Genomic DNA, 12,499 nt, shown 5'->3' on the forward strand with positions numbered 1-12,499 from the left:
CCGGGCCGTCGGCGCCGCTGGCAGCGGCCTGGGGCCCGTGACCAAGCGCTGGAAAGCGGCGGCGCTCCGTACCGGCGCCTCCTGTCCCCCTTCCCCCGTAACTTCGGACGGGGCCCGGCGCCCTCCCCGGGGAAGGGCGATCTTCCCGCCCGTAGCCCACAAAATGGTGCCCGTGCCTGAGCGAGGGGTGACCGCGCCTGCCCCCCTCGACGCCCGGGGAGAGGAGGTTTCCCCCGCCGTGTCGGCGAGAACGGGCCCGGCGGGCCGCCGCCGCACGCCTCGGGGGCGGGGAGGGACACACGCTGCGGTGGGGGTTCTCTCCGGGCTGCCCCGCTCCGGGGACGCGGGCGGGGGGAGGCATCGCTTGACCGGCGACGACAACCGGCACACCCCCAGCGGAGGGGCGGCAGGGCCCGCCGTGAGGCCTGGCCGGGAGAGAGGGGCCGGGGTGTGAGGAGGTTTGAGCTGGCATTTAGCCGGAGGGGAGGAGGGGAGCCTCCTCTTGAGGCTTTCTGGGGTTTTCTTCCCTTTAACCTTTCCGGATGAATCGGTGCTTTTTAAACGGCGTTTTGTGAAAAATTAGAGCAGAGACGTTCATTCTTCAGGTTCGGGGGCTGTCCCAGTTACTCGTGCTGGGCCTCGATCCCTCTGCTGCAGATTTCCCCTGGTTTTCAAATCCGTTTTGTTCTTTTTTGGCTACTGCACTACTAAATCTGGCAGTGACTTCCCTCTTCACCCCTTTTTCTGGTCATTTCGTTTATGAAAAATGAACTCAAGTGTTGTGGCCCAAATGGTTTCAATTAAAGGCTGTCAATGCATAAGGACAGTAGACTTTAATGTAGATAACAGTTTATTATTACTTACTAGTGAAGGGCAAAGAAGTACAAAATATACAGGGGGGAACAAGGTGAAAATCTGGATGTGTGGTAACTGCGGAGTCAACATTGTCAACAACAAATTGTCAACATTTGTCCGTATTTCATTGCTTAAGAGTACATATTTTTAAGCAGTGTGTTAAATTCCATTCAGAAATCACATGGTATCCCATTTTAAAGTGAACTGGCCTTATCACCTATATGTTTTACAAACTAAAGTCCAACATTGAAGGAGTTGGCACAAGTTACAGTCGTCTAAAAAAATGCAACCTCTGTAATCTGAAGGAATGTGAAAACAGGGAGGCTGCAGTGCTTTCAGATTTGATAAAAGTGTATGTTTATAAAGAAAGAGCTCATGATGTAGTCTGAAACCATTTGGGTTTTTTTTCAAGTAATCTTAGACTACGAGGGGGGAAAAAAGTTCAAAGTAAATTAACATAAGCCACTGCTAAATGAAGTTCAAGGCTTACTGAAAGTAATACTGATCTGTCTGCATAGTGAAGAAATCTCTCTGGGTATAGAAAATGTCCACAATTGTAAGATGAGTAAAATCTCTGAATTAAATATTCTTTCCTGCGTTTTATTCCTCTCTTACTTACCTGTCTTCACTCTTGAATCACACTTACTAGATTTTCTTTTTAAAAAAAGCAATGGAAACTCCAAAACATGACAAAATAAAATGCTCAGTTAAAATGCTGTGTCAGGTGGTAGAATCCAAGTCCTCCTTCTTTCCGTTCTGAGTTGTCACAGGCTTTGTCAAGCTTTTAGATGCAGTAGAAAGCAATACGGGTTAAACAGATTTCTGCCACTTCCAACTTCCCTCCTGGATACAGAACATCCCTGTTCCACACAGGCAGGAATCTGCATCATGTTTATACTGGAGACTCTCTTCTGGCAAGCACAGGCATCCAGTCTCTCCCTGTCCTGTTGGTCAGTCCTGCTTAGTCTGGCCTCAGCTCACATTTTCTGTGTTGTTTCTCTGAGTTGGACACAGATTCAGTTCCCCTCTTAGCTATCCAAGAGTGACCTATGAAATTCAGTGTAGAGAACAGTCTTGTGCTGCTTTGTGCAGGTGAGAATTCCGTTTGATGTGACACACCTTGCATCTGGATGTGTCCCCCATCCGCAGACTGAGACACTGCCCTGTACGGACCAGTGAGCTGATCTTGTACCTACTCCTGAAAATTAAAATCACAAGCTAGCTTCTGTTGATTACCTACATTTCTATTAGTATACAAGTTTTAAAGAGTCATGGAAAATTGTTACATGGAGACAGCTGAGGCAGCTGAACTGTTCAGACCGTTACTGATCTGAACTTCATCCCCCACGATCTGTTTTGGTTAAGGGTTCAGGTGTGCAGATGTGCAGCCCAGAAAAAGTACCTGTCTCCCTTCATCACCTCGCTAGACTCTCTTACGTTTTTCACTGCCAAGAGCCTTTCCACAGCTGTTTTCAGCGTTTTCTATTGGTGGAAGGAAATGTTTTGTAATTTCACAGTGCTATGGTTGGCAGCCAGTAATACTTTTTCAAATTCCTAAGTTTCCTTTGACATATGGGGACCTATTTACAAGTTCATCTTTTTTCTAGTTGGAGTGCAGCGGTAGAGGAGGGGACTTCAGTTGTATTTACAGCCTTAAGAATCGGTATCTCAGCATATTTAAGAGTATTCCTTTAATGGAGGCAAGGTCAAGCTTCCGAGATGTGTGTTTGGTGGAGTCTCTCGAGACGCGCTGGGTATCCAGGTATTGAAGGAATCCCATCAAAACTGCCTGGGGTTTCACTCTAAGCAGAGGCCTTGGGCCAGCGCCACGCTGCTGGAAGCCCCTCCTGAACTCCAAAGTTCAAGTTTATTTCACTTTCAGGATCTTAGAGGTTTTTCTTTTTTGCGTGGGTGAGGGGAAATCCTGCGGCCGAGGGAGAACGTTTACACTTTTCTGGGTTCCAAATCCAGAAATACCACAGCGGGTCACGGCCTGCGGGCCTCCAAACAGAGGTTCCTTCCCCTCAGCCGGCACCGCCTCAGCCGACGGCCCTGCCCTCCCTCTGCGCAAACGCAGCGGTGGCAGCCGCCGGACGTTCGAAAAAGCCATTTTCGCTCGTGAAAGAAACGTTTCGCCCCGAGGACCGGAGCAAGACCGACCCTCCCCGCCGCCTCCCCGCACCCCCGGGCGGGCAGCGACCGCCGCCGCCTCAGGGCGGGGGAGCTCCACCCCCTTCACCGCCCCTCCCGCGCGGAGGCCCCGCCCCCCCGCCCTGTCCTGCCCAATGAGCAGGCGCGGGGTGCGGAGGGCGGGGAGGGTTTCCCGGTCTGCCCCGCGCCGCCGTGACCTGGCGTTTCCAGGAGAGCGGCTTGCCCAATGGGAGGCCGCCTTATTGCACCCTGAGTGTGCCGGGCGCTGACTGGCCGCCGCCGCCGGGTGTGCCCGCCGGTGCTTCCTGTCATGCTTTCCCGGGCGCGGTTGCATCATTGCGGGACGGGCGGCGTTGAGGTGAGCGGCGGCGGGACCCGGCCCGGCCCTGCCCTCGGGGCTGTTCTCCCGAGCCGCCCCCGCTGGCCCGGGGGCAGTGTCAGCGTCAGCGAGGCGGGGGTCGCGGTCAGAGGCCTGAGGGAGGGCCGGCGCCGGGGCCCCGCGGCCGTTGCCGGGTTTTCGGGGACGCTTCGCGCGGGCGCCGGGGCCGGGCGGCGATTTTGAGGGTGTCACGGGAAACCGGCGGCTCGTCCCGGTACCGGCGGCGGTGCCCGTGGCTGCCTGCCCCGCTCTCGCCCCGCGGCGGGCCGGCCGGCGCGGTTTGTGGCCCGGCTGGTGCCTCTCCGGTCACCGCCCGGAGCTCCGCAGCGCCTGAACGTCCAGCTCTGCGGGAAACCGGCCGGGCTGGCTGCCTCACTGCTCGGGTTTGAGGTTATTGGCGCCTTCTCAGGCGTTGGGTCTAATGTATTCCGTATCTACAACGTTATGTGTAAGATATTTTACTCTTAGGCTTCCCTGGGTGCTATACGCATTCTTTGCGTTTTCTGGAATTTAGTGACTACTTAAAATAGATACTTATTAAAGGTTAACCGGTCTCCTCGCAGAGTTCAATACCTGTCAAGGCTGAATTTCATTAATTAGTTGACCGAAGAATCTAAGGTGCCTTGCAATGCATAAAATGTCTTAAGCATTCTACTTCAGCATCCTTTTAATAGAGGAGAAATTTTTGAGGAAGGCACGCTTTTGATTAGTGTAGCTGTGATGGTTTTGATATTTCTATCTTCAGCAAATGTTGGCTCCCCGCCGTGCCTCGGGAGCCTTCTGGAAGCTGAAGAAAGCATATTTTTTCAGTTTGTTGGTGACGTGCTTAGGAAGCGACTGTCAGGTAATAGCAGAATTTAGTTGGCACGTAAAGCAGCGTCTGCTAATTTACCTGACAGTAGTTTCTGATTTTTTTAAAAATACATAGTTCGAAGTTATTTCAAAGTAACCTTTTTTTTTTTGTACAATGACAAATTTTACGCTTATAATCAAGGTAGTGTGAAGACAACAGAAAAATTGCTGAAGACATCGTAAGATATAGGGTAAAACTGAGTTCTTGTGTAGTATGAAATAAATTTGTGTATAAACATAGTATTAATTTATCAGTCCGCTCACTGTTTTAGCAGTCTTTTTTTTAATTGGCTTTTCAGCACAAAAAGAGATACTCCTTGCTGGGGAACAGATGGGCTGTAGTCCATTTCGGGCAGTGTTTCATCTTGAATGATATGTTGAGATGAACTAATCTTGATACACTTTCCCTAACCCATCCTTAAGTATCAAGCTCAGCTTGAGTAGATTTCATTTACCTGTTTAGAAATTAGAAACTGTCACTTCCTAGTTTCCAAGTTTAGTTTTCTGATCTGCTTACTTTGGGGCATATTTTTCAGTAAGAAAAGTCAGTAACTCCTCAGTTTTGTGACCCATCAAATAGAACAGTGGGATAATCAGGCCATTATCAGTCTGCTGTGAATAAGGTGTAAATTTTCTATGTTACTATCAAACCCAAAACTTTTGTGAAGAAAAGCATGCTTTTAGTTCTTTCCTGAAGTAATTACACTTCTAAATTACAGTGTTAGGGAGACTGTCCATGAGGGTGGCAGCTTTATGTCCCTTTGGAGAAGAAAACTGATTGTTCAATTTTTAATTTTTTTTTCTCCTAAGTTTATTCTTGCATTTCCAACTATTTTGCGGTTTATATAAAGTGCTAGTTAGAGTAGGATGAGATTATTCAGTTTAAAAAGAGGTTTTAAAGATAGGTGTGCATGATTGGTTTGGTTTTTTTCTCACCCATTCTCAGGTCTTTGATTAGCGTTGCAGTTTTATTCCCTGTGTAAGACATTAGCACAAGATTTTCAGAAGCAACGTTTGTTCTGTAGCTTAGTATTCTGTTCCCATCCATCCTTCCTTTTATTTTAAACTTGGTTGTTTCCATCTGTTCTAGAAACGGATGTTTTTGATTATCAGATGAACAGTTTAGAATATTGTTAACCCAGAAATTGCCTTGCCTCAAAGCTCAGTAGCTAAAAAGGCAGAAATGGGGAGCCTAGTTCTGTGTGTATGTAAAATAGCTCATTGTTTAACTTTGGGGAAGGCATCTGTAGATGGAGAAGGGAGGCTCCTCCTCATCTCTGGAGGGAAGTTTGTGCATAGGTCAGTCTCTGTATAGAATAGTTTGTGGGAAAAGGTGACTGGAACAAGGATAAGAGAGACTGATCATAAGCCCCTTGAAATTAGGAGAGTTTTTGTATACTTTTAGTTTGTGCTGGTTCTTTATCTTTTCTGTTTCTTGGTTAACAAATTAGTAATTGAAATCCACTTTCTTTTAATCATCTATCTGTATGTGATGTATGTTAAGTCCAATGAACTTCTAAAATATTGGTTCCTTTCATTCATAGTGGCATTTCTATTGAGTTTTTGCTGAAAAATTAAGTACTGACTTTTAAAAAAAATCTTAACATTGAAAAAAGCACATTCTAACTTCCTTTTATGTTTTTAATGCTCGTTTATTTTTTCTTCCAGATAAGAAGCCCAGCATAAGTTTGAGACTGCTGTAGTACAATCCACAAACTTTGACACCTTTCCTATTGAATGTTATTATCTTTTAGAAAAAGTGAGTGTACTTTAAAAAAAAAAGTTGTTCCCAGTGGTGCATTGTCTTAAACTTTAACACTTTTTATCAGCATAAAATGTATGGAGAAAAAAGAAAACAAAAATCCCTTCTGTTTACTAATCTGTATGTAAATTTGGAGTGTTGTCCAAAAGTGTTGTTTTGAGATGCATTTGTATAACAATTTCTGTAACATCATTTGTGTTGTTTTCACTCAGTCTGTGTTCAAAGTAATGAGTTGTCCTTGATTTTTTTTCTGATTTAAAATACCTAGATTGCTTATAGTAATGAACTTTTTTTGCTGTAGGTATATGGAATTATTCCTATCTCTGTCTATAAACTGATGATGCTTTTCCTGAACACAGAAGTCTTTGCTTTTTTGCGCAACTGAGGTTGAGCTGTAGATAGATTTTAAAAGTGGCTTGTCTTTTAAGTCAATCTGTTTAAAATTCTGTTTTGTAACTTGAAAAAACTGACCTGTAGTGACTGTTACATGTTAATTCTCATCAGTAATTTTTTTTCCTAATTCTGACATAATAAACTTCTCTTGTAATATTGATGAGAGTGTGTATGAATTTGTGCCCTGTGGTTACTGGACACTGGTTTGTGCATACAGTGCTTCAGTTGGTAGAAATGGGCCAAAAGTGATACTGTGATTTATGCATGGAGTCTGTGATATGTGAGCAGCTTCCATAGCCCGGTCACAGTTACAGACCAAATCTTGAACCTATATTTAATTTATTAGATTATAGGGACTTGACAGCCGGGCCAGTTGCCAAAACCTTTGTAGTTATGACTAAATTGAGAAGGCTGAGCTTAATCTAAGTAAAATGTACAGATCCTTAGTCCTCAAGTCAACAGGCTTGTAGGAAATAAGCTTTAAGGCTGAATTCTTCTATCATCTCCATTGGCTCTGTGATCTTGGGGCTGTGATCAAATTACTGAGAAATGGCATGGCCTAATTAGTGCTTTGTTGAGTGCTTTGAGGTACGGTGATGAAAACTCTTGTACAAGTTGTGTACACTGTAACTTACTGTGCTAAGTAATGGTGGTTATTACCTTTTTAAGAATATATCCAGGCCATGTCCACGTGTTCCTTGTCAGCTCATGATTTCCCCTCCAGCTGCTGTGTTGCCTGTGTACCATGTTGTGGGTTTCTCAATGAATTTCTTGTCTTATTTGATAATTTGGGTTTATTAGTGGGGAGAATGATTTGTCATTAATACAAAAAGTATGAATGGTGGAATTTGTCAGTAGGTTTCATTTTGGGGCACATTTTTTCATATGGGTTCAAGCATTGAGCTAGCAATTTCTGTGGTGTTCTGGGTTTCATTTAAGTAACTATTTTGGAACTTTAGTGCTTCCAAGCAGCATGTCAACTGTAACTTGAAGTATTGTCTTCATGTGTTTGCATTGTTGTTGCTTATGGTTGCTATTTGACAAACCTGAGTGAATCAGAAGACTCAGTTCTTGTGCCATTGCTTGTAATTCCACGATGCTAAGCAAAACTAAAGGCTATCGTACTGCTCAGCTCATTCTGGTGTAAGTGCTAAGGAGCAGCAGCACTAAAGTTAGAGGTGGAGAGCCTGTTTCTTCTCTGCATTCATCTATTGCAACCTTTGTAGCCAGTTTTCTTCTGTTACGGAACTCCTGTCTTAAAAATCTTTATTCTGTAGAGCTTTTGCTTAGTGTGCTTGCTGTAGCATTTTCTAGAAATTTGATCCCTGTGATTCTTGTAGCAGGTCTGGAACACCAGGCAGCTCCGTTGTGTGTTTCTAATGATGTTGAGAATTCTCTTCCTTGGGTTGCCGGTACATAATTTTGCTTGGAGCAATTTTCATTGACTTACCCAGAATTGAAGAATGGCTTTGGGCTCTTGTGGCCAAAACCCACCAAATAAAAAAAGACCTTCAGGAAATGGCCAGCAATAAGTAGTCCCTTGTGGCTTAGTTCTGACATACTTGTAAAACTGGAGGAAAAAAAAAAAAAAAGGACTAGAAAGAGACTAGTAGTTATGCCAGTACTCTTGAATTTAGAGCTTTTCAAGATTCACAGCTGAGGTCTTTGAGCTTTTTCCTTATCTGTTTGTTTGAATTCTTCCCACATGTTCAACTATGCTATCTGAAGTCGAGCTGCTTTTAGGAGCATCTGAGAATGATAGCCTAGTTAGATGGAAAAATGCTGTTTTAAAACTTTAAATGGTAGGAGTAGATGTACAGTCAAGAGGAGTCTCTTTCTTCACTAGTTTTAGTTCCTGCGCTTCAAGTAAGTCTCACTAGTTCATAAACTGATGCTGAAAGGTCAGTTTGAACTTGGAAACTTTTCCTAAAGAAAAAACCCCAAACTTGTAACCAAAAAAATAATTTGCCCTTGGACTGTTTTCTATAGGAAACTAAAATGAAAGCATAATAAAAAAGAACCACCATAGCTGAATGAATGGGGAATCCTCCTCTTGTTACAAAACTTTGATTCCAGTCTGTCAAGATTATTAGGCTTTTTTTAGAATATAGTGCTTGCTTTCATGTCTACACTGAATCAAGCTCTTTGAAAAACTGAGAGGTAGTTTGGTCATATGGATTTGTAAGACAATAAATTGTATTTGTGAAGTCATTTTTTTTCTCACTTCTGTTCAATATGTGTTTTCTTTTCTCTGCTTGGTCATTGCTGGGAAAGAATGGTTCAACAAGTTCCAGAAAACATAACTTTTCCAAATGAGGAAGAGAAGATATTGCAGCTCTGGAAAAACCTTGACTGTTTCCGGGAATGCCTAAAGCAATCAAAGAATAGACCTAGGTAAGAACCTGCTAAAAGCCGTAGCAACTGCGAGTGACAGTGCAAGGTTGGCTTAGCTGTAATTACTTTTTTTTTTTTGACCTTGGTTCTGTTAACAACAGCTGCTCCCTTTGCAGATAGCAGTCTTGGCTAATGTTGCTGTCGTGTCAGTTACTGTTTATATTTCGATTTCTGAAGAATCAACAGTGTTCAAACAGTAGTAATAAACCTGCAGTTTCCTGCTTGGTGGGTTTATAAAAGAAATCTGCAGGTAAGCAAGGACAACCCTTTCCTATGTCTACCAGCTGTGGAGCAGCTTGCTGGTATTTTCACTAGTAATCTTGGTAGAACTGGCACTCACTAGGAACTGAATGAGTTGAAATGTTCCAGTTGGCAGTGGGACTAACATGATACCTGTGCTGACTGGTAATAGAAGAGGAAGAAATTGGTGTTGTCGTAGTAAGACATAAGAAGCATAAGTGTACAGGTATACTTATTCTCTTTGAAGATTTGACGCTCAGTTTTTGATTAAATTAAGAATATTGTCTTGTGTTGTAGGTTTAACTTCTATGATGGCCCTCCATTTGCTACTGGGCTTCCACACTATGGCCATATTCTTGCAGGAACTATTAAAGACATAGTAACCAGATTTGCTCATCAGAGTGGTTTTCATGTTGACAGAAGATTTGGCTGGGATTGCCATGGCTTACCTGTGGTACGTGTAATAAGTATGCCTACAGATACTTCTGTTGGCTCCTCTTTCCATGTTATTGCCTGCTTAGCAATCGTGTTTCTACTGCTTTTATGCCTGGATTTGTTGCTGAAAGAGAAATAGAGTTCTTTGTCCAGTGTGTTGCTCTGGTTTTTACATGTGTGGTGATTTCAGGTGCTTCCTACTGGTTACCTGCCCTTCTCCAGGCACTCTGTTCATTACTAGAAAGATGTATTTATTTGGTATGTATCTCAGAAAATGTTTGGTTTTTTTTCTTTTTCTAAAGATTGTAAAGAAACAATCACACCAGGGTTATCCTTTGAAATATCTGCTTAGTTCAGGTGCAATACTCATGAAATGTCAAAAGGATAAAGGAGGCCCTTTAGCCTCATTAGAATGCATAGAACATAAATAAACTATCCAGAGAAATCGTAAAAGCTTTTGATAACAGCGTGGGTTTTTTGTCTGGTTGTTTTCAATGCTCTCAGGAATATGAGATTGACAAGACCTTAGGCATTAAAGGGCCAGAGGATGTGGCGAAGATGGGGATTGAAGAATACAACAACCAGTGCAGAGGAATTGTGATGAGATACTCGAAGGAATGGGAGGTAAGTAAAGGCTTGGTACATGTTCTGCTGTATGTTTCAAATTGTATGTGTAGAGAAGTTTTTCAGCCGGGATGAACTTCATCCTTCCCTTTGACTACGTGCATAGATCTCCTGTCTTTAGCTACTGTGTTTCTCAGAGGTGATCCTGAAAGGGGAACAAAAAGAACACCATTGTGGCTCAGAACAGGGAGACTGCTGTGATGTCAAGAGAAGGTTACTTTAAGGTAACCTGGAGCTCAAAGTGTCTAACTAGATATATTGAACAAATAATAGATACATTGAACATCTAATAGATACATTGAACAAGTTATCTCTTTCTTTGTGTCTTCTCTTGTATGGAAAAGTCAAAGTAAGATCTGACTTTGGTTTTCAAATGGAATCAATAAAGGAAATGCACATCAACTCCAGGCTTTTTTGCTCCCTGCCTCCCCCCCCGCCTTTTCAGTTTTTTCATTGCCGGCATGTAGGACCATAGCTTCTATTTTTGGAACAGCAGAAGTTCCAGCATCTGATTTTGTGTCAGAATAGGTGTGGGTAAACCCTCAGTCTTCCAAGAGAATATTGGTCTAAACTTTGCATCCCGTAAATAAAGTGATAGAGGGAGCATTGGTCTGTGCAGATTCTTGAGGTTGGAGAGCTGTTCCAAGTAGATGGGTTAGGTGTTTTCTCAAGAGATGCACAGGTTTTTTTTCTAGCTCTGAATAATATTCATCCTGTGCATAGCACCTAATGCTCCTTATTTTTGTCTTTAGCAGTGTGGCTGGAATAAAGTACATCTAGCCCATTATTTTATTTGGTGTCAGTCTGATATGTCTGTGAAGTGATGACTCTTCTCTGTGGCTTTCTTGAGCTAAGGAGTTGCCCAGGTGCTTTCCTAGTTGTGCCACTATATTACAGTGAGAGCATGCAATAGCAAGTGCCAAAGGAAGAATGGAAGAACAGCCCATATTTTTTCAGCTTTTGTGGCACAAAGCCTTCCTAGGCCAAAGAGTTTTAAATTTTTTCTCCCTAGTTTATAAACCCTAACAGATTTTTTCCCTCATTAATTTATCTAGCTACATTTTGAATCTAGGTATACTGATGGCCTCTAAACAGTCTGTATCAAGGCATTCCTATATGCAGTCTGAAGAACTGTAGTTCTTCTATAATATGGTTTCCAGTAAATCTTGATCTTCACCCTCATTTTTTCTAGGCAGAATAGTCATAATTCTTTAGTTTTTCCTCATGCAGAAGCTGTTCTACCTCATCACAATCCTCTGTATGTTCTCTAGTCCTGCTATATTCCTTTTGATTGAAATAGCAATTTCTTATTTGAGTTTCACTTGCCTCTTGCTCTTGGGAGTGTTTTGAAGTTATGGCCAGTATCTGAAGAAACTACAGCTGCCTTTGTTAGAATAGCTGTGGCCTAAATCTAAGCGAGTGGCTGGATGAAAAGCACAGAGTTTGTTTTTTCAAATACACAATCATTCATCAGTACTCTGAAATTTTGTATTTCAAAAACATCATCAATGATTCTTTGTTGCTTTTAGAAATAAAAGTAAAAAGGTTTATTCTGGTTCATGTTTTGTTTTCCATAGTTGGTCCCTTTAACTTGCTGCGTCTTCAGCAACTGGTATTTTTGCAGTGCCAATTAGTCCAAATACTTAGTCTCTTGGATGATAAATGGATTTTGTATTTTGTTTTGTGCATAAACTTGTGCATGTACATGTGTGTATTTCCACACACAGACATATATTTTAGATTATTAAGAAAAACAATGAAATTTGTTTAAATATCTTGTTTGTGATCTGGCTGGTAATAAATTCAAATATTTTGGGATGGTGCTAGGAGAGGAATTCCGAACATTCCTATTGGAGATAGTGTTTATTTTCTGTCTGTAGTGGCTAGCAAATGTTTGAACCTTATGAAAAAATATAAAAGTTTCCTTGGATGTATAAGATCCTTCAGTGTTGAGACCAAACATAATACTCCAACTTCATGGATCCTTGTACTAATCAGTCCTAGGCTTTGGATCTTAATAGTGGAATGTCAGAGTGGCTTAAAGGTCAGAATCAAAACATATATTTCAGGAGCTCCAGTGTTATGTGAAAATATAGAGGTGAGAGAATTAATTTGCTTTGTTTTCACTTTACTAGTTTGACATTCAGTATGGTCTGTGTCTAACGGTATCAGGACAGGTGTCTTGGGCTGGGTTATTTCCAGAGCTAGGGCTTCCGATAGCTGTGAAATTAGCAAGAGAGTACCACTTGTCCAAGTGAATCCCATAGCTAGCTTATTCCTCCTTAGTTTTCATATCCTGTGCCAATGGACGTGACCATAATCTGTCCTGAGACAGGGACTAACACCTGTCAGTCTTGTGGTCTTTGGCAGCCCTGTCATAGCTTTGGGAAGTCAAAGAAGGCAGTTGGCCTGAA

At 42.6% G+C, this 12,499-nt stretch overlaps 1 protein-coding gene and 1 non-coding gene across 2 annotated transcripts in view; both read left to right on the forward strand.

Annotated features, from left to right (window-relative positions):
• The first annotated feature begins 3,235 nt into the window (after positions 1–3,235).
• Positions 3,236–12,499, forward strand: part of IARS1 (isoleucyl-tRNA synthetase 1) — a 112,919-nt gene continuing 103,655 nt past the window's right edge. Inside the window, exons 1-5 of the mRNA XM_075053537.1 lie at positions 3,236–3,364; positions 5,906–5,996; positions 8,667–8,786; positions 9,324–9,480; positions 9,966–10,085. Coding sequence (XP_074909638.1) covers positions 8,668–8,786; positions 9,324–9,480; positions 9,966–10,085 — 396 coding nt within the window. The 5' untranslated portion in view covers positions 3,236–3,364; positions 5,906–5,996; position 8,667. The remainder of the gene's footprint in view (positions 3,365–5,905; positions 5,997–8,666; positions 8,787–9,323; positions 9,481–9,965; positions 10,086–12,499) is intronic.
• Positions 6,574–6,708, forward strand: LOC142042998 (small nucleolar RNA SNORA84). The gene has a single exon (XR_012653915.1). It is a non-coding gene; the product is annotated as a small nucleolar RNA SNORA84 (small nucleolar RNA).

This window comes from Buteo buteo, chromosome 21 (assembly GCF_964188355.1).
Source record: "Buteo buteo chromosome 21, bButBut1.hap1.1, whole genome shotgun sequence".
Taxonomy (NCBI): Eukaryota; Metazoa; Chordata; class Aves; order Accipitriformes; family Accipitridae; genus Buteo; species Buteo buteo.